General features: G+C 43.2%; 1 protein-coding gene across 1 annotated transcript in view; it reads right to left on the bottom strand.

Annotated features, from left to right (window-relative positions):
• Positions 1-16558: 16558 nt before the first annotated feature.
• Positions 16559-24034, bottom strand: part of KCMF1 (potassium channel modulatory factor 1) — a 64833-nt gene continuing 57357 nt past the window's right edge. Inside the window, exons 6-7 of the mRNA XM_010862181.1 lie at positions 22811-23093; positions 16559-18664 (exon numbers count right to left, since the gene is read on the bottom strand). Coding sequence (XP_010860483.1) covers positions 18403-18664; positions 22811-23093 — 545 coding nt within the window. The 3' untranslated portion in view covers positions 16559-18402. The remainder of the gene's footprint in view (positions 18665-22810; positions 23094-24034) is intronic.

Below are 24034 nucleotides of genomic sequence, written 5' to 3'. Positions count from 1 at the left end.
TTTATATTATGTGAATTTACAGTCAATAAAAATGGAATGTCATCAAAATAAAAACTTTCACTCTGTGGAAGAAACTATTAAGAGAATGAACAGATAAACCACAGACTGGAAGAAATTATTTACACAAATTATATGTGGTAGGGACTTGTTTCCAGAATATATCGGAAACCGAACCCAGTAAGAAGACAAACAAACCAATCAAGATATGCATGGGCAAAATAAACATTTCACTAGAGAAGATATATGAGTGTCTAATAAGCATGTGAAAGATGTTGAATGTCATTAGTCAATTTGGAAAAGTAAATTAAAACTACATTCAGAGGCCATTATATCCTCATTCAAATCACTATAATTAAAAGAACTCTTGGGATTAAGCCAACTCACCAAGTGTATTTCCAACACACAGCAGGGACAAGGGAAATGCCCGTGGGTTCTACCAGCCTCAGTGGACCTGCTCCAAAGTGGACATTGGCTAGAACTCCATTGACTCCCATTTACTCCCTTGCCCTACAGGCTCCTGTCCTTTAGGGGCTATGGATCTCAAGTTATCAAAGTCAACTGGGAATCTGTGGGCAAGTTTTCTCCAAATTTTAGGTGTTTCCCAATGCTTAATTACCCAGGTTAGTAGCTATAGGTCCCATTTGGGAGAAGGCCAAAAGGAATCATTACCATATTCAATTGCCATTCATCACCAGGGCCATCTGCCTGGAGTTCCAGTCTCTTCTTTTATATTTTAATTTTTATTTTTCGGCCATGCTGCAGTGCTTCCACGATCTTAGTTCCCTGACTAGGGACTGAACCCAGGCCTTGGCAATGAAAATCCCAAGTTCTAACCGCTGGACCACCAGGGTTCCCTCCAGCCTCTTCTTTAGTCAGTGGATTCTGGGTTCAAAAACTGGCTCTGCGTAGAAATAGGCAAGGGGGTGTGCCTTTATCAGGGATTCTCTGGTCGCTCAGTGGTAAAGAATCCAAAGGCAGAGCAGGAGATGCAGGAGATGAAGGTTTCATTCTTGGGTCAGGAACACCCCCCCCCGGAGGAGGAAATGGCAACCCACTCCAGTATTCTTGCCTGGGAAATCCCATGGACAGAGGAGCCTGGTGGGCTACAGTCCATGGGGTCCACAAAGATTTGCACACGACTGAGCACGCATGTGACTTCATCACCGTCATCCTGAATTTTTCAGTTTGAGTACTGCTCTTGCTGGCTAACCAACTGTTTTGTCCGTGGCCATGCCAAAATGTTTCTATCACCATCTCCATAGCTCCTTTCTGCTCTGATCCATTGCTGGCTGCCACATCAGCCTTGGTGCTTCCAGGGATTATTGCAACCCCCGGGGTTCAGGTGGTAAGTGCTGCCACTTATTCTCTATCGCTTTGTAGTCCTTCCTGGCCCACTGTTGAGAGAATCCTTGCATAGGAGGAAAGATTCCCACTATCGCTCGGGAAATTTGTAAAATAAGTGTACAAGGGGACCCCTTGGAGGTCTTCAAGAGGATTGGGCAGTGGGTGGCTTTTCCATTTGGTGTTTATGCACTGCCCCCAGGTGGCCACATGCTGAACTTCATCCTTATTTCTTGAATGCAGGTTGGCTCTCCAGATTCTGTCTCTGCCTGAAGAACCTCCAACCTCACCCTGCTGTGAAATACCCCATCCCACAGGCCAGTGTGACCTGGGGCAGGTTATGTAACCCTTCTGGGTCTCAGGGTTCGGTTCTTTGTAAAATGGGGTAATGACAGTGAATTAAATGAGATGATGAAATTATACATCTAAATTCCTGGTTTAAAGGAGAAGGAAATGGCAACCCACTCCAGTATTCTTGCCTGGATAATTCCATGGACAGAGGAGCCTGGCAGGATACAGTCCACGGGGTTTCAAAGAGTTGAACACGACTGAAGCAACTGAGCCCAAACTAAGGATGCAGTAAACATTAGCTGGCACTAGTGGTAAAGAATCCACTTAGCAGTGCAGGAAGTGTAAGAAACGCAGGCTGCATCCCTGGGTGGGGAAGATCCCCTGAAAGAGGGCAGGGCAACTCATGACAGTATTCTTACCTGGAGAATCCCATGGACGGAGGAGCCTGGCGGGCTAGAGTTCACAGGGCTGCAAAAAGTCAGACACGACTGAAGCAACTTAGAACGCACCCATGCTGCTGGCAGGCTTAGTTTTTTTCTCTCTAAATAGGGAGACACCTCTGCAGAATCCATATTCAATATGAGGCCACCCCCTTTTCAAGGCTCCTTGAAAAATGTTCTGCTTGGTTCTTTTTAAAATTTATTTCTTTATTTATATTTATTTTTGGTTGTGCTGGGTCTTTGCTGCTGCGTGCAGGCGTTCTCTAGTTGTGGCGAGTGGGGGCTACTCTGCTGTGGTATGCAGGCTTCTCATTGCGGTGGCTTCTCTTGTTGCGGAACGTGGGGCTCTAGGAGTGTGACTTCAATAGTTGTGGCTCAGGGGCTTAGTTGCACCTTGGCATGTGGGATCTTCCTGGAGCAGGGATCAAACCTGTGCCCTATATTGGCAGACAGATTCTTTACCACTGGACCATCAGGGAAGTCACTCTGCTTGGTTCTTGCTGGCTTGACTAGACCACAGAGTTGAGTAAAAGGATAAAAGTTGCTCAATGATGCAAAACTTGGCTCAGAGCTGATTTTGAGACTGTTGAGAAATCTCTCACCAGGGCTTCCCTGGTGGTCCAATGGTTAAGAATCTGTCTGCCAGTGCAGGGGACATGGGTTTGATCCCTGGCCGGAGAAGATCCCATACGTAATGGGCAACTAAGCCCATGCACCACGACTGCTGAGCCCTAGGGACCGTGCTCTGCAATAAGAGAAGTCACTGCGATGAGAAGCCTGGGCACCGCAACTAGGGAGTGGTCCCTGCTCACCAGAACTAGAGGAGACCCACGCAGGCAACAAAGATCTAGAGCAGCCAAATATAAATAAATATATATATATTTAAAAAAAATCTCTCACCAGACAGTGCCTGTCTGCTCTTAGAGCCGGAAGGACAGACTTCTCCATGGGTGGGGTCATGGAAGCATGCATTTGCCCAGACCTCTCCTCACTGGACCCATTGTTGGGGCTTCTTGCTGTGAAACTGCCAGGTGACTTCACAGACTTGATGCCTGGTCATTGACACAGATGGTCTCTTTGAGGAAGCTATTTGTCCCTGGATCTCACAGAGCAGGAGAGTCAGGCTCAGAGGAAAGATGTTGTGAAATCCCAGCCTCACCCAGCACTGGAATTCATTCCCCGACAGGGCACTTCCCAGCCCTCCTTGCCTCTTCGTCAGCATGGGGTCCACTCACAATGGCCCTGCAGCCCTACCACCACCTCCATCCCTCCCATGGCTGTGGAATTGATCCCTTCCACGACAGACAAGCAGAAACTTTGCAAGATCTGCTGCCTCAACTTCATAGGAATGAGGCAAGCTTGTCTGTCTTGAGGACGGAAGAGGCAGCTGAAAGGTCAGGCTGGCAAATGAAGAAGGCCTAGGTGATGTGTCATGACCTTAATATTCCTCATGGTGATGACCTCCAGCATCTGGAAACATCAGGGGCAATTTGAGAGGCAATAGCCCAGGTGCCTCAGATGGTAAAGAATCTGCCTGCAATATGGGAGACCCAGGTTGGATCCCTGGGTCGGGAAGAGCCCGTGGAGGAGGGCATGGCAACCCACTTTAGTACTCTTGCCTGGGGAATCCCATGGACAGAGGAGCCTGGCGGGCTACAGTCCATAGGGTCTCAAAAAGTTGGATATGACTCAAGTGACTTAGCATGCATGCATGTCTCATTAGCTATCATGCCAGATGAATTTTCCTTTGTCTAATTCGAGTCACTCTACCTGGTCAGTTTCTCAGCTCCAGCAGCGGTGGAGCCTGGGGAAATTTGTTTCATCCCTGCTTTTCAGTGTCAAGCATTCCCCAGGTAGCAGTATGGTAGCTGACAGGGCAATGAGGATCACCACTTCAGCTGCCAGGCTGGCCAGCCACACTTCCATGGGTTGGGCTGCAAGGAGGTACTGAGCCCATGTGGATTTAGACCAAACGTTACACACATGGACAGAAAAAGCAAAATCAGCATGGTGTCAGCAACTGGTGTCCCTACAGGACAACCCCGAGCTGATGGTTTGAGTGACAGATGGCAGGGGCAGTGGGCTGCCCTACTGTGCAGAAGCCCAGACTCAACTTGAGCCAAGCAGTTTTATGGACTGACTCAGGGGCTCCAGACGCATCCTTCTGAAAGCCAAGGAGACAAGTGGGAACCAGGGCGTGGATGAGAAATGGCCTCACAGCAGGCTCCTGAATGGTAGAGAGCCCCAGGTAGCTCAGGGGTAAAGAAGTGGCCTGCCAGGAGTAGATGCAGGGTTTGATTGCTGGGTCAGGAAGATCCCCTGGAGACGAAAATGGTGACCCACTCCAGTACTCTGCCTGGAAGATCCCATGCACAGAGAAGGCTGGTGGGCCACAGTCCATGGGATTGCAAAGAGTTGGACACGACTTAGGGACTAAATAACAATAACAGGTTAGAAAGGGCCTTAGGGCAGCAACTCTCTAGGCAACTCACCTCCTGTTGACCTAAGTTACTGCAGGATGATCCTGTAAGACACAAGTTAGAGTATAGTTGAGGGGCACCAGGGCAGAGCTTCTGCTGGGCACTGTTTCATCATCTGTAAGATAGGGATAAAAGAGTATCTAACACAGGTATATACATATATATATATTTAGAGAAAGTTCACATACAATTTACCATCTTAAAGTATACATTTAAGTGTTTTAGTATATTTACAGAATTGTGCAACTGTCACCATTACCTAATTCTGAACATTCTCTTCACTTCAAAAACTCTGAGGACTTCCCTGGTGGTCCAGTGGCTAGGACTCTGTGCTCCCAATGCAGAGGGCCCAGGTTTGATCCCTGGTCAGGAAACTAGAGGCCACACGCTACAACTAAGTCTTCGCATGCCTCCACAAAGATCAAACAGCCCACATGCCACAAGTAGACCCGCTGCAGCCAAATAAACAAACATTAATAACAAAAGAAAACAAAAAGAAATTCTGCGCTCATTAGCTGTCACTCTCCATTCTCCAGTCTCCCTGGCCCCTGGTGACCACTACTCCACCTTCTGTCTCTGTGGATTTGTCTATTCTGGTCATTTTATTTAAATGGAATTATACAACATATGGCCTTTTGTGTCTAGCGTCTTTCATTTACCTTAAAGTTTTCAAGGCCCATCCAAGTTGTAGCACGTGTCAGAACATCATGCTTCTTTATGGTCAAATGATACTCTACCGCACAGCTATATCCAGTTTTTTTTTATCCATTCATCACTTAAAGGACATTTGGGTTGCTTCTACTTTCTTGTTATTATGAGTAATGCTGCTCTGAACACTCATGTATATGTTTTTGTGTGAACAAATGTTTTTAATTTTCTTGAATATATACCTAGGAGTGGAATTGATGGGTCATATGGAGAAGGAAATGGCAACCCACTCCAGTATTCTTGCCTGGGAAATCCACAGACAGAGTAGCTTGGTGGGCTACAGTCCATGGGGTTGCAAAAGAATCAGACACGACTGAGTGACTAGACAACAACAATGGTAACTATGTTTAATCTTTTGAGAAACTGCCAAACTCTTATCCACAATAACTGAGTATTTTATATTGGTGTGAACCTTTAAAATAATAAAACTCACTCTTAATAGCATGTGGCCCTCAATAGTCATCCTTTCATCCCATAAATATTTATGGAGCAACTACTATGTGCCGAACATCATTGTACATGCAGGGATTTAGTGACAAATAATATTGACAGAAAGCTGGGACTCGTGTGTGTGCATGTATATATGTTTATGTATGTGCACAGGAGTATGTGTGTGTGTGTGTATATGTGTGTATATACATGTGCATGTATATGGGTATATGTTTATGTGTGTGCATGTGTGTCTATGTGTGTATGAATGTATCTGTGTGTATATGTATGTATATACACACGTGTATGTATATATTCAGTTCAGTTCAGTTGCTCAGTCGTGTCTGACTCTCTGCGACCCCATGAATCGCAGCACGCCAGGCCTCCCTGTCCATCACCAATTCCTGGAGTTTACCCAAACTCATGTATATATTAGGTTGGAACAAAAGTAATTGCAGCCTTGCATTGTTGAATTTTTCTGTTTGATATTGGAATATATTCTTAAATAAATGTGGTTATGTTATACATCATTTTAATGTGCATTTCTTGCTTTATGTTTTTTTTTTCGCTAATGACTTATTACTTCCTGTTTTTTAATATTTATTTTAGACCAGGGAATTCATGTTAGACAAAAATCTAATTCAAACGATTTTATTATTTGAGTTCAAAATGGGTCGTAAAGCAGTGGAGACAACTCACAACATCAACAATGCATTTGGCCCAGGAACTGCTAACAAACATACAGTGCCGTGGTGGTTCAAGAAGTTCTGCAAAGGAGATGAGAGCCTTGAAGGTGAGGAGTGCAGTGGCCACCCATTGGAAGCTGACAATGACCAGTTGAGAGCTATCATTGAAGTTGATCCTCCTACAACTACAGGAGAAGCTGCCGAAGAACGCAGTGTTGACCATTCTGTGGTTGGTTGGCATTTGAAGCAAATTGGAAAGGTGAAAAAGCTTGATAAGTGGGTGCCTCCTGAGCTGACAGCAAATTTAAAAAATTGTTGTTTTGAAGTGTTGTCTTTGCTTATTCTACCAAACAACAATGTATCATTTCTTGATTGTGACGTGCGATGAAACGTGGATTTTTACAACAATTGAACAATTGGTGATGACCAGCTTAGTGGATGGAGCAAGAAGAAGTTTCAAAGCACTTCCCCAAGCCAAACTTTCACCAAAAACATGTCATGGTCACTGTTTGGTGGTCTGCTCCCTGTCTGATCTACGACAGCTTTCTGAATCCCAGCGAAACCATTACATCTGAGAAGTAGGCTCAGCAAATTGATGAGATGCACTGAAAACTGCAACACCTGCAGTCAGTATTGGTCAACAGGCTGGGCCCATTTCTTCTCCATGGCAACGGCCGACTGCATGTGACACAACCAAGACTTCAGAAGACGAATGAACAGGGCTACAAAGTTTTGCCTCGTCTGCCATATTCACCTGACCTCTTGCCAACCGACTATCACTTCTTCAAGCATCTGGAAAACTTTTTGCAGGGAAAATGCTTCCATAACTAGTAGGAGGCAGAAAATGCTTTCCAAGAGTTCGTTGAATCCCAAAGCATAGATTTTTACACTATAGGAATAAGCAAACTTATTTCTCATTGGCAAAAATGTGTTGATTTTAATGGTTCCTATTATTTGAGCCTAGTTATAAAGATTTTAAAACTCATGGTCCAAAACTGTGATCACTTTTGTACTAACCCAATATATGTGTGTTCAGGTGTGTGCATGTGTGCATATGTGTATGTGTATATGTGTGTGTGTGTATATCTGTGAGTATGAGGGGGAGTCAGATGGTGACAGGAGTGTTGGGGAAACAATAAAGCCAGGCAGGGACTGGGGGAGTCTGGGGTGCGGGAATCGCTGTTTTTAACTGAAGGATCAGGAAAGGTCTCACAGACAAAGAGGAGGAGGTGAGGGAAGGCAGACCCTCCAAGAGAAGGAACTACGAAGGCAAAAGTCCCCTGAGGACATCGAGGTGGCCAGCAAGTCTGAGGCCAGGGAGTAAAGAGAGCAGCAGGGGATGAGCACAGACGAGTGATGTGAACCACACCCTGCAGGGCCCTGGGGCCATGGCAAGAACTCTGCCTTCTTTCTGAGAGAAGGGTGCCTTGGGGAGGATTTGAGGGGCGAAGGGACTGCATCTCCTCTGGTTCTAACAAGGTGGCCCAGCTGCTGCGTTGAGGACTGATCCTGAGGCGATTGGGATGCTGGTGGGGAGACCACAGCAATGGCCTTGCCGGAGATGGTGGTGGCCTGGGCCCAGGCAGCCGTGGAGATGGTGAGGAAGGGTCAGTTCGTGGGCAGGCTGTGGAATTAGAGTCAGCAGGATTTACGGATGAAATGGTGAAGGCGATGTGAAGACGGAGGCAGAGACTGGAGTGATGTGGGCACAAGCCAAGAAAGTGGCATCCACCAGAGCTGGAGGAGGCAAGGAAGGGGCCAGAGTACCTCCAGGGGGAGTGTGGTGGCTGACACTGGCTTTGCGACCCCTGGTTTCAGGAAGAAGTGTGAGACTATACGTTTCTGTTACTTTAAGCTACTCAGTTTGTGGTATTTTGTTATGGCAGCCTCATGGCACCTGAAGTGCCATGGTAAGCACTTGAAAAAATAAATAAATGGATGTGAAATACAAGGAAACAAAGAGAAGGAAATGATTCCAGCCAATTTTTCCCTAAGCAACTGAAGAGAAAGCAGACTGGGGACCTCCCTTGTGGACCATTGGTTAAGATTCTGAGCTTCTACTGCAGGGGGCACGGGTTCGATCCCTGGTCCAGGAAATAAGATCTCACATACACCGTGTGTGACAAAAAAAAAAAAAAACCAAAACGTAAGCAGACTGTGCTATTCGGTATGCTGGGGACAACTCTGCTTTGTCCTCTGTAAACTCAAGTACATGAACAGTGCCCAGCACTTAGGAGGGCTCAACACACTGAGTCAATGGACAGGTGGCAGGGTGCTTAGGAGGGTCTTGGTTAATCTTATTCTTTAGACCTGCGGTCACCTGACCAAGAGGGATACCTCTGTCCTCCGATTGCAAACTCTTCAGTTAAAGACTCTTGAGTTTTTGTGGCTTTTACTAGGTCACTGAGCTTCAATGGAGATGGTTGCTAGAATCTCTTGTAAGCGTTAATCAATGTGCTGCCTTTGCAGAAGCTCATGTTTTCCTTGGTCTGGGGTATGTGCCCAGGGGAATCTTCACATTGTTCTCTGTCACCTGACTGATCACCTACATTTATTGAATGATTATTTTGTGCCAGGAACTGACTGAGCACATTATTTAATATTATTATTAGTTTCATTTAATAGTGAGGAAACTGGCACAGTTTAATTAAGGTTAATTATCTCAACCAAGATCACACAGCTAGTAAGTGGTGGATCTAGAACTAAAACCCACATCTGTGCTTGTACCCACTGCACTTTATCTTCTCCCTGTCATTTTTAAGATGTGTTTCCATGGGAACTCTGAAACTCCTGCATTCAGAGGGCAATCGGACCTTTCCAACTCTGAACTTTAATCCCACAGGTCCATTCTCCTGGTTTAAACTGCACTTTTAACTCAACTCCCTTTCAAGCCCCATCCACTGCTCTTGATTTGAAAGCATACATCTTTTAATCCATGAGGTGAATTTCAAGTTCTAGCCTTTGATTAAGGAACACCATCATCTCCCCACACCCTCAAGGTGAGCGACATCATTAATCCAAGGAATCCCCCCAAATTTCAGACACTTGACCAATGATTTCCCAGGACTTGTCTTCTAGTCGTCATGATTTGGTACTTTTTCCCTTTGGCCATACCATGCAACTTGTGGGATCTTAGTTCCCTGACCAGGGATGGAACCTAGATCCCCACAATGAAAGTGCTGTGTCTTAACCACTGGACCGCCAGGGAATTCCCTGACTTGGGTACTTTTGACTTGGGAGAAGGAAACGTCAGGTGATGAACTGAACCCTAATTTCTTCTCTTTAAAAAAATTATATATTTTTGGCTGTGCTGGGTCTTTGTTGCTGAGCATGGGCTTTCTCTAGTTGTGGTGAGTAGAGGCTACTCTTCATTGCAATGCACAGGCTTCTCATTGCATGGCTTCTCTTGTTGAGGTGCACAGGCTTCAGCACGTGGCCTTAGTAGTTGTGCCTTGCGGGCTTTTGTTGCTCCAAGGCATGTGGAATCTTCCCGGACCAGGGATCAGACCCATGTTCCCTGCATTGGCAGACAGATTCTTATGCACTGTACCACCAGGAGAGTCCTGAACCCTAATCCCCTGAACATTCATATACATTCTTATAGTTCATTGCAATCTTTTCAACACTGCTCCTTTCCACCAATCTTATTCCATTCTTTTTCTTAACTATCATCTGTTATCACAAAGAATTTATAAACATCTAAAAGCTGAAAGTGAAAAGTGTCCAATTCTTTGCGACCCCATGCACTATATAGTTCATGGAATTCTCCAGGCCAGAATACCGGAGTGGGTAGCCTTTCCCTTCTCCAGCAGATCTTCCCAACTGAGGGATCAAACCCAGGTCTCCTGCATTGCAGGAGGATTCTTTACCAACTGAGCCACAAGGGAAGCCCTCTAAAAGCTGAGCATTTTCCAAATACTTCATCAAAACTGCCCTAAATTATAGGTGAAATGCTCTATAACAATGTCTACCTAATAACAGCATAGTAAGTTGTGAAAGAGACTTCCAGAAAAACATCTATTTCTGCTTTATTGACTATGCCAAAGCCTTTGACTGTGTGGATCGCAATAAACTGTGGAAAATTCTGAAAGAGATGGGAATACCAGACCACCTGACCTGCATCTTGAGAAACCTGTATGCAGGTCAGGAAGCAACAGTTAGAACTGGACATGGAAAAACAAACTGGCTCCAAATAGGAAAAGGAGTACGTCAAGGCTGCATATTGTCGCCCTGCTTATTTAACTTATATGCAGAGTACATCATGAGAAACACTGGGCTGGAAGAAGCACAAGCTGGAATCAAGACTGCTGGGAGAAATATCCATCACCTCAGATATGCAGATGACACCACCCTTATGGCAGAAAGTGAAGAGGAACTAAAAAGCCTCTTGATGAAAATGAAAGAGGAGAGTGGAAAAGTTGGCTTAAAGCTCAACATTCAGAAAACGAAGATCATGGCATCTGGTCCCATCACTTCATGGGAAATAGATGGGGAAACAGTGGAAAACAGTGTCAGACTTTATTTTTTTGAGCTCCGAAATCACTGCAGATGGTGACTGCAGCCATGAAATTAAAAGACGCTTACTCCTTGGAAGGAAAGTTATGACCAACCTAGATAGCATGTTCAAAAGCAGAGACATTACTTTGCCAACAAAGGTTCGTCTAGTCAAGGCTATGGTTTTTCCAGTGGTCATGTATGGTTGTAACAGTTGGACTGTGAAGAAAGCTGAGTGCTGAAGAATTGATGCTTTTGAACTGTGGTGTTGGAGAAGATTCTTGAGAGTCCCTTGGACTGCAAGGAGATCCAACCAGTCCATTCTGAAGGAGATCAGCCCTGGGATTTCTGTGGAAGAAATGATGCTAAAGCTGAAACTCCAATACTTTGGCCACCTCATGTGAAGAGTTGACTCATTGGAAAAGACTTTGATGCTGGGAGGGATTGGGGGCAGGAGAAGGGGACGACAGAGGATGAGATGGCTGGATGGCATCACTGACTTGATGGATGCGAGTCTGAGTGAACTCCGGGAGTTGGTGATGGACAGGGAGGCCTGGCGTCCTGCTATTCATGGGGTCGCAAAGAGTCGGACACGACTGAGCGACTGAACTGTAAGTTGTGAAAAGTAATCTTTGTTGCAACTTTTAACAAATCTTAGCCAATTCTTGGGTGCCTGGAAAGCAATTTGAGATTGGGCAGGGTGAAGAGAATGTCTGGCACCATGGCCACTGGACAAACACCTAGAAATCTATGCAGTGGGTTATGGTTTAATCAGATGGGATACGTGTTTGACCCTTGGTCTGGGAAGACCCTAAATGCTGCAAAGCAACGAAGCCTGTGTACCATGACTACTAAGCCTGCTTGCTGCAACTGAAGCCCATGTGTCTAGAGTCCATGCTCTGCAACGAGAAGCCACTACAATGACAAGCCTGTACACTGCAAGGAAGAGTAGCTCCCACTTGCTGCAACTAGAGAAAGCCCTTGCTCAGCAACAAAAACCCAGCACAGCCATAAATAAATAAATAAATATATTTAAAGCCAATAGGGAGTTTGAAGGGGGAAAAAATTGATGGGGAGCAGGCTTTGAACCTTCTCTCTGGTGGTGGGACTCGTGCTGTGCAGATAAAGTTCTGGGGTCTCCTCCCCAGTCCCGTCTCTTTAGTTTCACTTGTCCTGTGAGGCTGTGAGTAGGTAACTACTCCCAGGCCCTTGTCTGGACTGAGCAGAGGCCCCACCTTCCCCTCCTGGCTCAGCAGCCTTCATGGTCCTCCAAAGTGCCACCAGCAATGGGTCTTGGGGTAACCTGAATGGGTCCTGGAAAATTCTGTAGACAAATGGACCTAAAACCTCAGGTGTCACTGGAAACACAAAACACACACACAGATGGAAGACAGAGGAGACAGGAGAGGGAGCAGAGAGGGTCAAGAATAAGAGATCCATTGGGGCATTTTAACCTACAAAAGTTCCCTATAGAACAGTTAAGACACTGGTACCAGTGTCTGTTGAGCATTACTTCAAAGATGGAAGCAAGACAGTCACTGAAGCTCCACCATGAATGAAATGAGAAGTGCTGTGTTTAACAGTTTGTATATATGTATGTACCCCAAATGTTTTCTAATCAGAACACAGATAAGCTAAGTGACCAAGTGATTAGGTTATAAAAGATAATCCATATAAGGGTTCAGTGTAAGTTAGTCTGGGAGCCTATTACAATGTAATTTACTTAAAAACTTTAATTCAGAGTTGTCAGTGAACATGGTCACTACCATTCATTTGGGTCCACTCAATCTCTTTTTTGCGAAGCAGCAAACTTTCATTAGCACGCTGTATATCCCAAAATGTTTTTTATTGGTGAAACTAGTGTCCTGTTGGGGCTTCCCAGGTGGCATTAGTGGTAAAGAACTACAATCCATATCGCCACAAAAGAGTCGGGCTTGGTTAGAACAACTTATATGACCAGGGTGTAAAAAAATCTATGAAATCTTCAACTCGAAGAAAGCGTGGCTGAAGCCTGCTTCCTAGTTGGTCTGGTACACTTGCTAATTTAGGAGTACTGCAAAATCTTAAGAATATTCTGCTTCTACCTCGTGTTTAAATCTCTTATCTGCATTCAGAAGACCTAAAAGGAGGGAGCTGGGACTTCATCCAAGCTTACAGAATAGGATGTCCCAACTGTTTTTGTGCAGCTTTGCTATCAAAGGCTTCCCTGGTGACTCAGACAATAATCTGCCTGCAATGCAGGAGACCCGGGTTCGATCCCTGGGTTGGGAAGATCCCCTGGAGAAGGGAATGACAACCCACTCCAGTATTCTTGCCTGGGGAATTCCAAGGACAGAGGAGTCTAGTGAGCTGCAGTTCACAGGGTCTCTAAGTCAGACAGGGTTGAAGTGACTAACACTTTTGCTTTCAGATGCAGACTAATATTTCATGTTTAAAGCAGGATTCTAAACACACTCCAGTCTGACAAGATTTCCAGGAGTAGCTCACTCACCAGATCAGACTGGTCACCTTTTCTACCAAATGCAACAGGCTTGGTGACCTTTGAAAACACTCCCAATAGAGGAAGACTCCTGTAGGAGCATTTCTGAAGAATCTTCTTACAGAGGGAATGCCTATAGAAACTACAAGTTGTAAATTATGCTTAGGCTTAGGCCAAGGCTCTGGACCCACTGAGAGCTCAGTAAGTATGTATGAATGAGAAGACAGGGGTGATGGTGGTTTATGCACACAGAGCAGGCCACACCCACTGTCTGCAAAGCAAAAGTACTAGGCTCTTGGTGGTTCCTAAGGGATCAGTGAATTCTTCAGACTAGAGCTCATCAGTCTCGGCCGGAGGAAATCCACTCTAGGAGGGTGTGTGCACACCTGGCCCACAGGGCTTCAGGTCAGACACACACATTCAACTTTTGTGCACTATCTGTATATCAAGAACAGCTAAACAGGGATACAAAATCATACTCAAGGGTTTCTTTTTGTGAATCATCTCTTTTACTACTGCTGTAAAGGTCTACTGACTAGGAGACCCGAAACCTTGAGGGGAGCATCGTTGTAATTTGAGGAGGCTAGCCAAGGCACTACCCACTTGATAGCAACTAAGATTGTTATGTTCTGGACCAGCCTGTCTGAGATTTGAATAATCTCTATTTGAATCTGCTAACCAAGTTATCAAGGCTTGCTGTAGGGTTCCTTAAAGAAGGAACTTCCCAAGCTCATGTATTTATAGAACAATTACTTGACAGAGATGAGTTGAAAATTAAGAGTACTCATCAGAAACAAAGCATTGCTTAGGCATGGTTGAGGTCAACGGCACAAAGAATTATTTTTATATTATTCTGAGAAACAAAGTCATCTAAACTTGACTTTGGGATACTGTGATGAATTTAAGGCCATATTTAAAAGCCAAAGAAACTCATAACATTGTTACAAATGACCAGCAAGTCTGCAAACTGCTTCCCCATCTTATGGTCCAACTTAAACCTCTCTCCAGCTCAGCCTGGACCCAGGGCTTCAGTTAACCATGTCTCAGAGAGTGAGCTATTTTGGGTTTTTAAGTGCCTAGTGGAACTTCAAAAAAGAGCATGGAGGGAGTTCCCTGGCGGTTTAGTGGTTAGGTCTCACCGCTTTCACTGCTGGGACCCAGGTTCAATTTCCGGTTGGGGAACTAAGATCCTGCAAGCCGCATGGCAAAGGTTCCCTGATTCCCTGCCCCCTGAAAATAAATGAGCATAGAAAAGCCTGACCCTTGTGCCAGAATTAACACCAACTTTAGCATATAATTCTGGGAAAGTTTCATACCTGGCATTTTACTTATTGCACATGAAATCAATTTTGCATGTTCCTCCAAAAGTGCATCTGCAAATAAGGGAGACATGGCAGCTCTCTCATATATTAAACCCTGATGTGGGGCTTTACGCTACAAAACAGATACACTTGTCAAACAGCTTCTAGCACCCACTCCTGTTACACTTGGATAGTTTTTTACCCATTACTGCACTAACCATATGAGACTCCAGTTACAGTACACTTACCTGTTTTATTGGACACTTTTCAGTGGCTGGGACTTCATTCAGAAGACTGCCTTTTGCCGACCACCTCCTCCCACTATCTTTCCTCTTGACCACCTTTCCTTATATAGCTTTAAAAAGAGCTGAGATTTAGAGAGTCTGTGAGGCTCAAGAGCCATGAAGGGGTCATGCTATGAGGGGCCATCGAGAGAACTCTGTGAACTCCTTTTAACTAATGGCCCACAGACCAGAAAGAAGCTTATTATAAAATCTCTGTACGTCATTGAAAATTCAAGTATTGAGAGGGAAAAAACTGGGGGGAGGATAATGGAACGGATGGATTTTTGTATTGCTTCCATTGGTCTAGTAATGGAATCTGCTTTCCTAAACTACATTTCTTTGTGGGTCGTTCATAGGCAAAGGGGCCTTCTCTTATACTGCCTGAGTCTAATTATAAATGAAATAAGAATCTACTACATAACCTAGGCTTCAACTCTGTGATTTAAAAGGAAAATAAACAAAAAACTGATACAATCTAAATACAAATCCAAATATTTCACTGTAACCAATCATAGAACTTCTATCTTATGACTATGGTCATAAAAGCATAGGCATTTCTATTTGTTCAAGAGACCTTTAGTATTTTAGAAAACGAAATGAATGAAAACCTGAGGACGTCATGAGGTAGATTCTACTATTTCAGTCAAATTCCAAAATTCTGTTGTTCTCCGTGACTAAATATCCAGGAATGGGAAGCCCATGAACCCCTACAGGAATTACTTCTGGATACTTAAAACACAGTGTATCAGAAATAGAAAAAATATATAGTTTCAACATCCCCTGCAGGTCTTCCTCTTCACTAGTTTTTTTTGGGGGGTGGGGGAGGAAACGTGTTCTATATGAGTCATGACGTTAAATTTCTACCAGAATATCTTGAGCAGAAAGATTTAAATTATTTCCATACAGGAAGTAAAGACAAGCACTGTAGAACACTTATAGACTTCCATGCTAGACACTCACTCAAAACTCAACCAAACCAAAACCTCTCAAAACTCAGGATCTAGTTCTTAGAAACCTGAAGCCATGGCCAAGATAAACAGTGGTATATTGATTTTCTCTCCTCTACATCACAGTCTTTGCAATTATTTTTATTCAGTAATTCCAATAATACGATGTTAATTAAGAAACTAAAGAAAAGGACACAAGAATTTGAAGGGCTTAAATATATTTTTTATATTGATAATCTGTGTCTTTCTACCCTAATACATTATTATTGATTACATACAGGATGAGGTGAGGTATTTGTAAAATATCTGGTAAAAAATAATATACAGTATTCTGTATGAGATGGAATTTTATGAACCTTTAGGTCTTCTGAAGTGTCAAATTGATCATCTAAGTTAAATTAAACTGCCCTGACTGGACTTACAGCTGTTCCCTCAAACCATGTTTAAAAAAAGGAAGGATCTTACATTTTCCCAGAATTTGTGCAGAAAAGGGAAAGCACATAATTGACAATTTCTATTTCTCACATCCAAAGTAATGCATTCATACAAAATCAGGACCTTCAAAGTCAAGCATGAAAAGAACAAAAAAACAAAAACAAAAAAAATAGGTTAGAGATATATAATCTCTGAATAATGTTTAGGCTAGTTCACCAACACCAAAGAAATCCAAGTGGCCAACAGTCTTGAAAATGCTTTATTGAAATGTGTGACGTATGTGCAGAAGATGTGTGTGAAAAGACCACAGCTTGAAAACTGGTTTTGGAAACCTCTTAACAACCGATTGAAAAAAAAAAAAAATCCTACTGGACTGGACTTCTAGTGTAACCAGAAGCCTGTGTAAAATTTTCCTTGAAAACATTTTCCATCACAGAGACTAAAGAAAACAAAGCTAGGGTATCTGGACATCGTTGGAGGCTGAAGTTTCAGAGGAGGAGAAGCCACAGTTTTTTGTTTTGTTTTTTAAAGAAATGTGGGGTGACATCTTTTTTGGTTACATCTGAATGAGCATGGACTTCACAGTTCTCAGGAGAACACCGGAGGGTGCTCGAGTCTGTATGCTTGTTGAAGAAACAGAGAAACACAGATGGGAGGAGAGAGGGGAGACAGAGGGAAGGGCTTGGAGGAGAGAGAGCACTGGAACAAGACATGATTAGGTTAAGTCTAGTTATAAATTTATCAGAAGCTGTGCGCACCTTTTTTAAAAGTCCTAAATTTACATTCCAAAAACTGCCCCCCCCGACCCCCAAACCCACTGTCCCTGCCTTGGAGCTATTGTGAAAGTCTATGCACAAAAACTGGAACAGAAAATAAAAAATATCCCAGCCCCTTCAAACCCCAAAACAAACCCAAGAAAGCTGTACATTTTTTTTTTTACACATAGGATTAATAATATAGGCATATAGGTGGCATGATTCAATTAAAAGGCTTTACTTTTTATGCTTGAAAAAAAAACCCAATAAATAAAAAGGTGCTAAAGTTAGCATTAAGAATTTGGTTGTAATATATTGACAAAGTCTGGGAAGGCAAATCCTCAAAGCTCCCCTGATACTGATCTGTCTCAGCAAAACTATGAAGCAAATACATAAATAAAGCAACATATGATTGAGAAGGTGAGATTTTCAAAAACAAAGACAACATAATCCAGGTTAACTTTGTTGAACAGTGAATAAATGAAATTCATCTACACCTGAATAGAACATATTTAACAATTGAAAAAAATTTTCAACAACCACAAAAAGAACTTTTTCAACAAAGAGAACAAGACTTGTTTTCAGGACACACAGACGCCTGCAGCAGATTCCCACAGCAGCTGTACTGGTGTGTCTTCTATGGATGAGTTAGACAGGCTGAGCTCCACACGGAAGATGACTGACAGGGCGACGGGACAGCCACACAGGGCGGAGCGACACCGGCTACGACCCCAGGTCCACTGCAGAGCTGGCTTGTGCGTAGGAGGCACACAAAGAAAGGTGATTCAGGCAGACATTATTCAAAAGCTACTTTGTCAAGGAACTCTTTTTGCCTCGTAACCATTGAATAATGTTTGGGAAAGCTTTGGGCTTTTATGTTTGTTTTAAGTTTTACTCCTTGTATTTAAATTTCTTAAATAACAAGGTCACTAAAACTCATGCACGCTGCAAAAAACCTCATGCAGTAGTTAAGGTAAACCATCCAAGCAGTTTTTATTCATTAATATTCATAAATACACACAGCAGCTTCATTAGAGATTTCCATTTTCCTCTTCAGTTTGAATGTGGAGTATTACGAGAGCCTTCTGCATGTCAGGGTGCAGGAAGCAGAGATCACCCCTGCACTGCTACCTACATTTACCTGCTAGAAGTAAAAATTAGTTAAGTGGAAATGATTATCATATATATTTTCTCTCTTCCTTTTTGAATGTACACAATGTAACAAGAGTGACAGACCTGAAATTACAATCACCAAACAAACCCAAGATAGTTGTTGTCCACTTTCATTGGCAAATACAGCACAGAGGACATTGTCTGCGAATTGGGATGTCATCAAAGAGGAGGTGGTGGAGGCTCATTTCCTTTATTACTCTCTTTTAAATTTAGGTTTTCTAAAGCAACATCTAAAGGCATAATATCTACACAGCCCATAGCACCAAAATCTGCCATTTCCCCCCGTTCATCCTCGTCTGAGGACGAGCTCTCTTCGCGCACTAAAGTGGACAGAAGGAGCTCTTGGACAAAGAGGCTGCGGTCTGCGCGCTCACTTTCCATGGACTGGCGCTCTGTTTCAGACATTTTAGGATCATTCAACCTGCGTAAATTAAAAAGAAAAGATCTCATTGGTAAAAAGTCAAGGAACAATGGCATGGTCAGTTTCTACAATGTCCTACATTATGCGAGCTCCACGGAGTCTAAGACATACTACTGGAACACCTTGCTCTAATTTACCTCCTTAATTATGTGGCTGTGAATTACCCACACTGGTAACAATACTGTTACCCTGAGGTGCAAATCTATGCTTTAATTAGATTCAATGAGAAAAAACACATTGGGATTTCTCATACTCCCTATAGAGGAAACTGGGGTGAAAAACCTAGGAAAACAAAATTTCTAACAGATTAGATGCTTGGGCAAGTAGTAATTTCCTTAACCAGAATTTCAAGAGTTCGTAATAAAAAGAGGAAAAGTAGCAACACTGGTCCCCAAAACAAAATCTATAGCGACTAGAATAGTCAACTGAAAATAAATCCTAGTTCTCTTGGCCTGTCTCTATCATTTCTACCTAATTCTTCCAAAATAAAGATACGTCCAGGAGCACGAGAGGGCAAACACACATGTACAAGCAGACACATGCATGAGCATGTAAGTGTGAACCTACGCTCTCCTACCAAGGACCTTGTAACAAAGCTGACCTGAGACTTATAATGGCCGACTACGCTCAACAGACACGTACACTTCTGAGACCTGTGTCATGCTGGGAAACCTGGTTCATCAACATGGAGACAGGACAGATATTAGCACGTTCGTATTACCAACCTATTAAATGACTTATGCAATATCCTGGTTAGTTTCATTGCTAATTTTATTTATCTACATTTTTTAGTGTCCAAGAAAGAAAGGGAAACTGACTGAAGCACTGGGGTAGGAAAAGTATCAAACAGGAAGATGGTAATGGCGAGGGGAGGTCCAGCAGGCACGCGTGACCCCCAGGGGCAGCCAGGTGCACTTGGAGCCCATGCTCACCTGCTCCCAGCACCTGTTCTCTGCAGTCCCACCTAGGCTGGAAGGCATGGGGGCATCTCAAAGTAGCAATGGAGGAGATGTGCTTGACACTCACTATGGGCTTCAAGTGTTTTTTGTATGGATAATCTCTTCTAATCCTACAAATTAGGTTTCATTATTATCAATTTATGGGAAGAAGAAACTGAAGAGGTTAAGTGACGCTCAAAAATCTCACAGCTATCAAGTTCAAACCACTCAACCATTAGATTAATGGCTCAGAAAACAAAAGATCTAAATTTCAGAACTGTAAGAACACAAAAGGCTCTGGAAAGTAACGACATTAGATCTACACACCAAAGGAAATGACTGATGACATTTATAATTAAAACCAAATTCAGGATACAAGAGAGTATATACTGAAAGAGGAGACTGAGCAATAGGCTACATATTCTCAATCAAAACTTTGAAACTGCTAAGAAATGAAGTACATTCCACATTCTCAGTTTTGGAAAAAGCCTTAAAGAGAAAAATAAACTGAAGTGAAACCCATTATAAGGAGAAAAGACGCAGGGACAATTATTTAGATAGCAAACAGGCAAACTAGAAACACGCAGGCTGAGGCCCCCCCAACCTTTGGAAATCATGTAATTCTTATATTACAGTTTTGATTTTTAAGAAATAACTGAGAATATTTCACTCCTGAAGGGGCGGGGGAGATAAAAACAGCACTAAGGCTAGATTTCCTGGTGGGCCAATCTTCATCTGGGATCTGGAAGTAATTGCAAAGCTTGTAAGAAGCGTCAGCTTGGGGGTGAGCAAAACTAGCTGGCTCCATTGCCAAGAGACTGGAATCTGACACAGGCACTTGCACAGTTGGTTTCTGAAAGGTCCACCACTGTTGGATCCCAGAGAAACTGTTGCAGCATCAATTCTAAGACAACGGGAACAGGAATGGCTCCCAAACAGACCAAAGACAAGGCTTGAGCCCCACACGGATCACATTACAGCTGTGGGCCAATGACAAGGATTTCCACTTCGAAATGTCACAGCCATTCTCCTGGGCTTGAAGATTCTCAGTGTGCACATTTATGTATTTGCAGTTGGAAGATACTCAACAGCAGATAAACTATTTTTGTTACTTAGTTTTGCCCAAACTTATTTCCCAGGAAAAAAACTTGAACATAAATAACTGCTTTCATTTCTTAGAGTATACAAAGTTCCAGGGAATATTTTGGAGGAAATGCGGCCTTGGATAAACCTTATGAGTCAGAATTAATGACACAATGAAAGATGTAGAAAGTGGTCTATCAATTGCTAGGTACTATGCAATGCACGGTATCAGATGACAGAAAGGGGCGTTCCAGAAGCTACCACCAGGATCTAAGGAGAGCACTCAGAGGCCACCGTACTGTTCCCTGGTTGCTGGCGTGGGGTTGGTGCAGAATAATTGCACAGAGAAAAGTCTCAGATCAAGCTCACTGAGGCTGGAGCTCCAAAAACAAAATAAAACCCAAGTGGAATAGAGGTGGAAGATGTCTCTTCCGAAGGGCAGTGGGACAGGACATCCATTCCACCCGCAGGCCAGCGAACCTGCATCAGACAGCACACTGGTAGGGTTCCTTTCTGAGGCCGGTACCCAACCTGGCAAGCTGGAAGCCTGCAGTCTGTCAGTCCCTACGGTAAGTTGTGTGGCAGAAGGATAGATCCACCTGTGGCTCTGTGGTTGCTCTATGCTGAAGTAACGTTTTCTGGTAATAATCAGGCATAGTTACTCACTTTGCAGAAATAATCCAAAGGTAAACTTCTCACTTGAAATTTCCTCCTTAGATCCATAACAAATGATAATAAGTACTGTTAATTGGGCCTTTGTTATATGCCAGACACTGAACTAGAGCATACACATACCAGTGCTCCCAATTAATCCTTGAAACAACTCTCACTCAAATGAGGCAAAACTCAAGGGATATTAAGATAGAACTTAATTATAGTCTGGAGAAGTAAAGTGACTTGCCTAAGGTCCAAACTGGTAAAAGCTGGGGCTCTAGACAGGGGTCCTATTTGCAGGAATTGGCAAGTATTTTTTATTCTGCATCCACAATATGTTATTTACAACTATACACATGTGCCACTGTACTAACGAGAGATGTTTAAAAGCATGAGATAAAAAAAATATACATGGAAATAATGCTTTCTTCTAATATCTGTCACATTACTTTTTGGAGGTAACTGCTATATTCCACTAATTTTCTTCCTTTTACAGTTTTTACTTTATATTCCTATCTATTCCATTAAAAGTCCAAATTAGAACCAGGCTCATTATCTGCTGACCCTGTGTCTACTCATCACTGCTCTAAAATTCTTTTATTTTTAAAAGTCACATAAAATGCCCATGAGGTCTCGGCAGAGGAACATATTCAGTTGCTAATGGTAGCTTTCAGAACAAATATGAACTCTATTCCATCCAGCAGAGCCATTAACTGTGTGTTCTAAGTATTTTTTACACTGTGCTAAACCATTTTTTAAAAGTTACTTTTGTATACGCTAACCACAAACATTTAAGTTTCACTTCTTCAGAAATTCTCAGAAGAAAACCACCACACTATAAAATCTTCTCTTGTACTTTGGGATATTTCAGAGCAGACTGAAACTGGCTATAAAAAGAAAGCAATGTTAATTATGACAGTAACTATACCTAATATGTCCCATATATGTAAGGATACTGTGTTTACGTTTTATGGGCAATGTGGGAAAGGAAATTCCCATCAGATGATGAGATACTGTTAGAACAAGGTTATCAGCATTCATAATTGATCTAAGTGAAAGGTGCTCAGTTGTGTCTGACTCTTTGCGACCACACGGACTGTAAAGCCTGCCAGGCTCCTCTGTCCATGGAATTCTTCATGCAAGAATACTGGAGTGGGTTGCCATTTCCTTTTCCAGGGGATCTTCCCAACCCAGGAACCAAACCAGCGTCTCCTGCACTGCAGACGGATTCTTTACCTGGGCTATCACCATTAGTGCTACCTGGGAAGCCCAGTTTATCTAAAGTAAACAATTCTTTTTCTTATTTTTGAGGCAATACTGAATACAGATTTTGATTAGATTTCTGTGAGTTTTAAAGGTCTGAGCAAAGGCCGAGGCTTTAAGAACACACATAAGGACAAAAGAGCAAAGGTCATCTCACACTGCAGTGTTAACAAAATACTTCTCCAAGTCACATTAATGAATGAACTACCTTGTTAAAAGAAACTGGGAGTTCTGGATCGTTTGCTGACTGCTTTCTGTGTTAGCTGTGTTGGTTGTTGCTGTGGATTGCGTGATTGTAGTGGTAACACTGCTTGTGTTAGTGCGCCGGGTTGCGTTGCGTGCGGTCTCCAGTTGTTGCCGTGCCGCCTGGGCATGCTGCCGTTCGAGCTGCAGCTGCATCTGCAATTGTTGCAACTGAGAAGCGGAAGGGCCAGAGGAGTTCAGCTGTCCTCCTGCAGAACGTCTCACTCCCGACAACTGAGATAAAAGCTCTGTCAGAGGAAATGAAGACATTAATGTCCACTGCAGTAGGAGGAAAACAAAATGCTACCATCATCCTTTTACCAGATGAACATTCAAAGCTATCATCAACGGGAAGGTAACCTGGGGCAACATACAGTCTCAGCTTGGAGCTTACTACCTTTTAGGATGCCCTCTGGAGGTGGGAGTTGCATGAGGGAAATGTAAACATACGTATGACTATTAGTTCACATATAATTCTAAGTGAAACACAGCAAATTGGTTTTTCAGTTGTTTGCATCATGGGTTGATTTAGTTATACTTTCTCTCGGTATTTAGTATTTAAGGAGTTTCATCCACTGGTCCAAGCATAATATAAACCTCAATATGCCCTCCATGAAAGCAGGGATCAAGTCTACTGCTCATGGCTTTCCTGGTTCTTAGAACAGTGCCTGACACATAGCAGGCACTCCAACACTGATGTAATGATTGAATGCCTCTCAGAATTAAATCCAAAGGAGAGATCGGCATCATTTCTCACTGTGCTCGCTCTGCCTTCTTTCTCTCGAACTTTCTGGGACTGCTCTCTGAGTCGCAGGGCACTGCTGCAGTGATGACCGCTGAGGCTGACTGGCTCTCAACCGCATAGCCTGTTTTATTTAGACTCCTGTTTGCATAAGGCTGTGCTCACTGGGAGCCTCTCAGCTAAGGGAGGTGCAGCACCTGCCTTCTCCCAATGGTTTGTGTGGAGCTGATGGCTGCCTTTTGGACATTCTCAGGCTGGCAAAGCTTTTCATCATTAAAACTCATTTCCAGGGCAGGTTTCTGCCTTACTGCTCACTGTTGTTTAATCCCTAAGGTTCTTAACACCGTTTTTTTCATACAGTCCATCACTAATATAATTTTCACTGACAGAAAAAAACTGAATAGAGAAAATGTCTCATTTTTGAATTTTGCCCCCAGAATCACTTAA

This window comes from Bison bison, unplaced genomic scaffold, assembly GCF_000754665.1.
Source record: "Bison bison bison isolate TAMUID 2011002044 unplaced genomic scaffold, Bison_UMD1.0 scf7180017864480, whole genome shotgun sequence".
Classification (NCBI taxonomy): Eukaryota; Metazoa; Chordata; class Mammalia; order Artiodactyla; family Bovidae; genus Bison; species Bison bison.
Note: the sequence above shows the minus strand (reverse complement) of the source record. Positions and strands in the feature narration are given on the sequence as shown.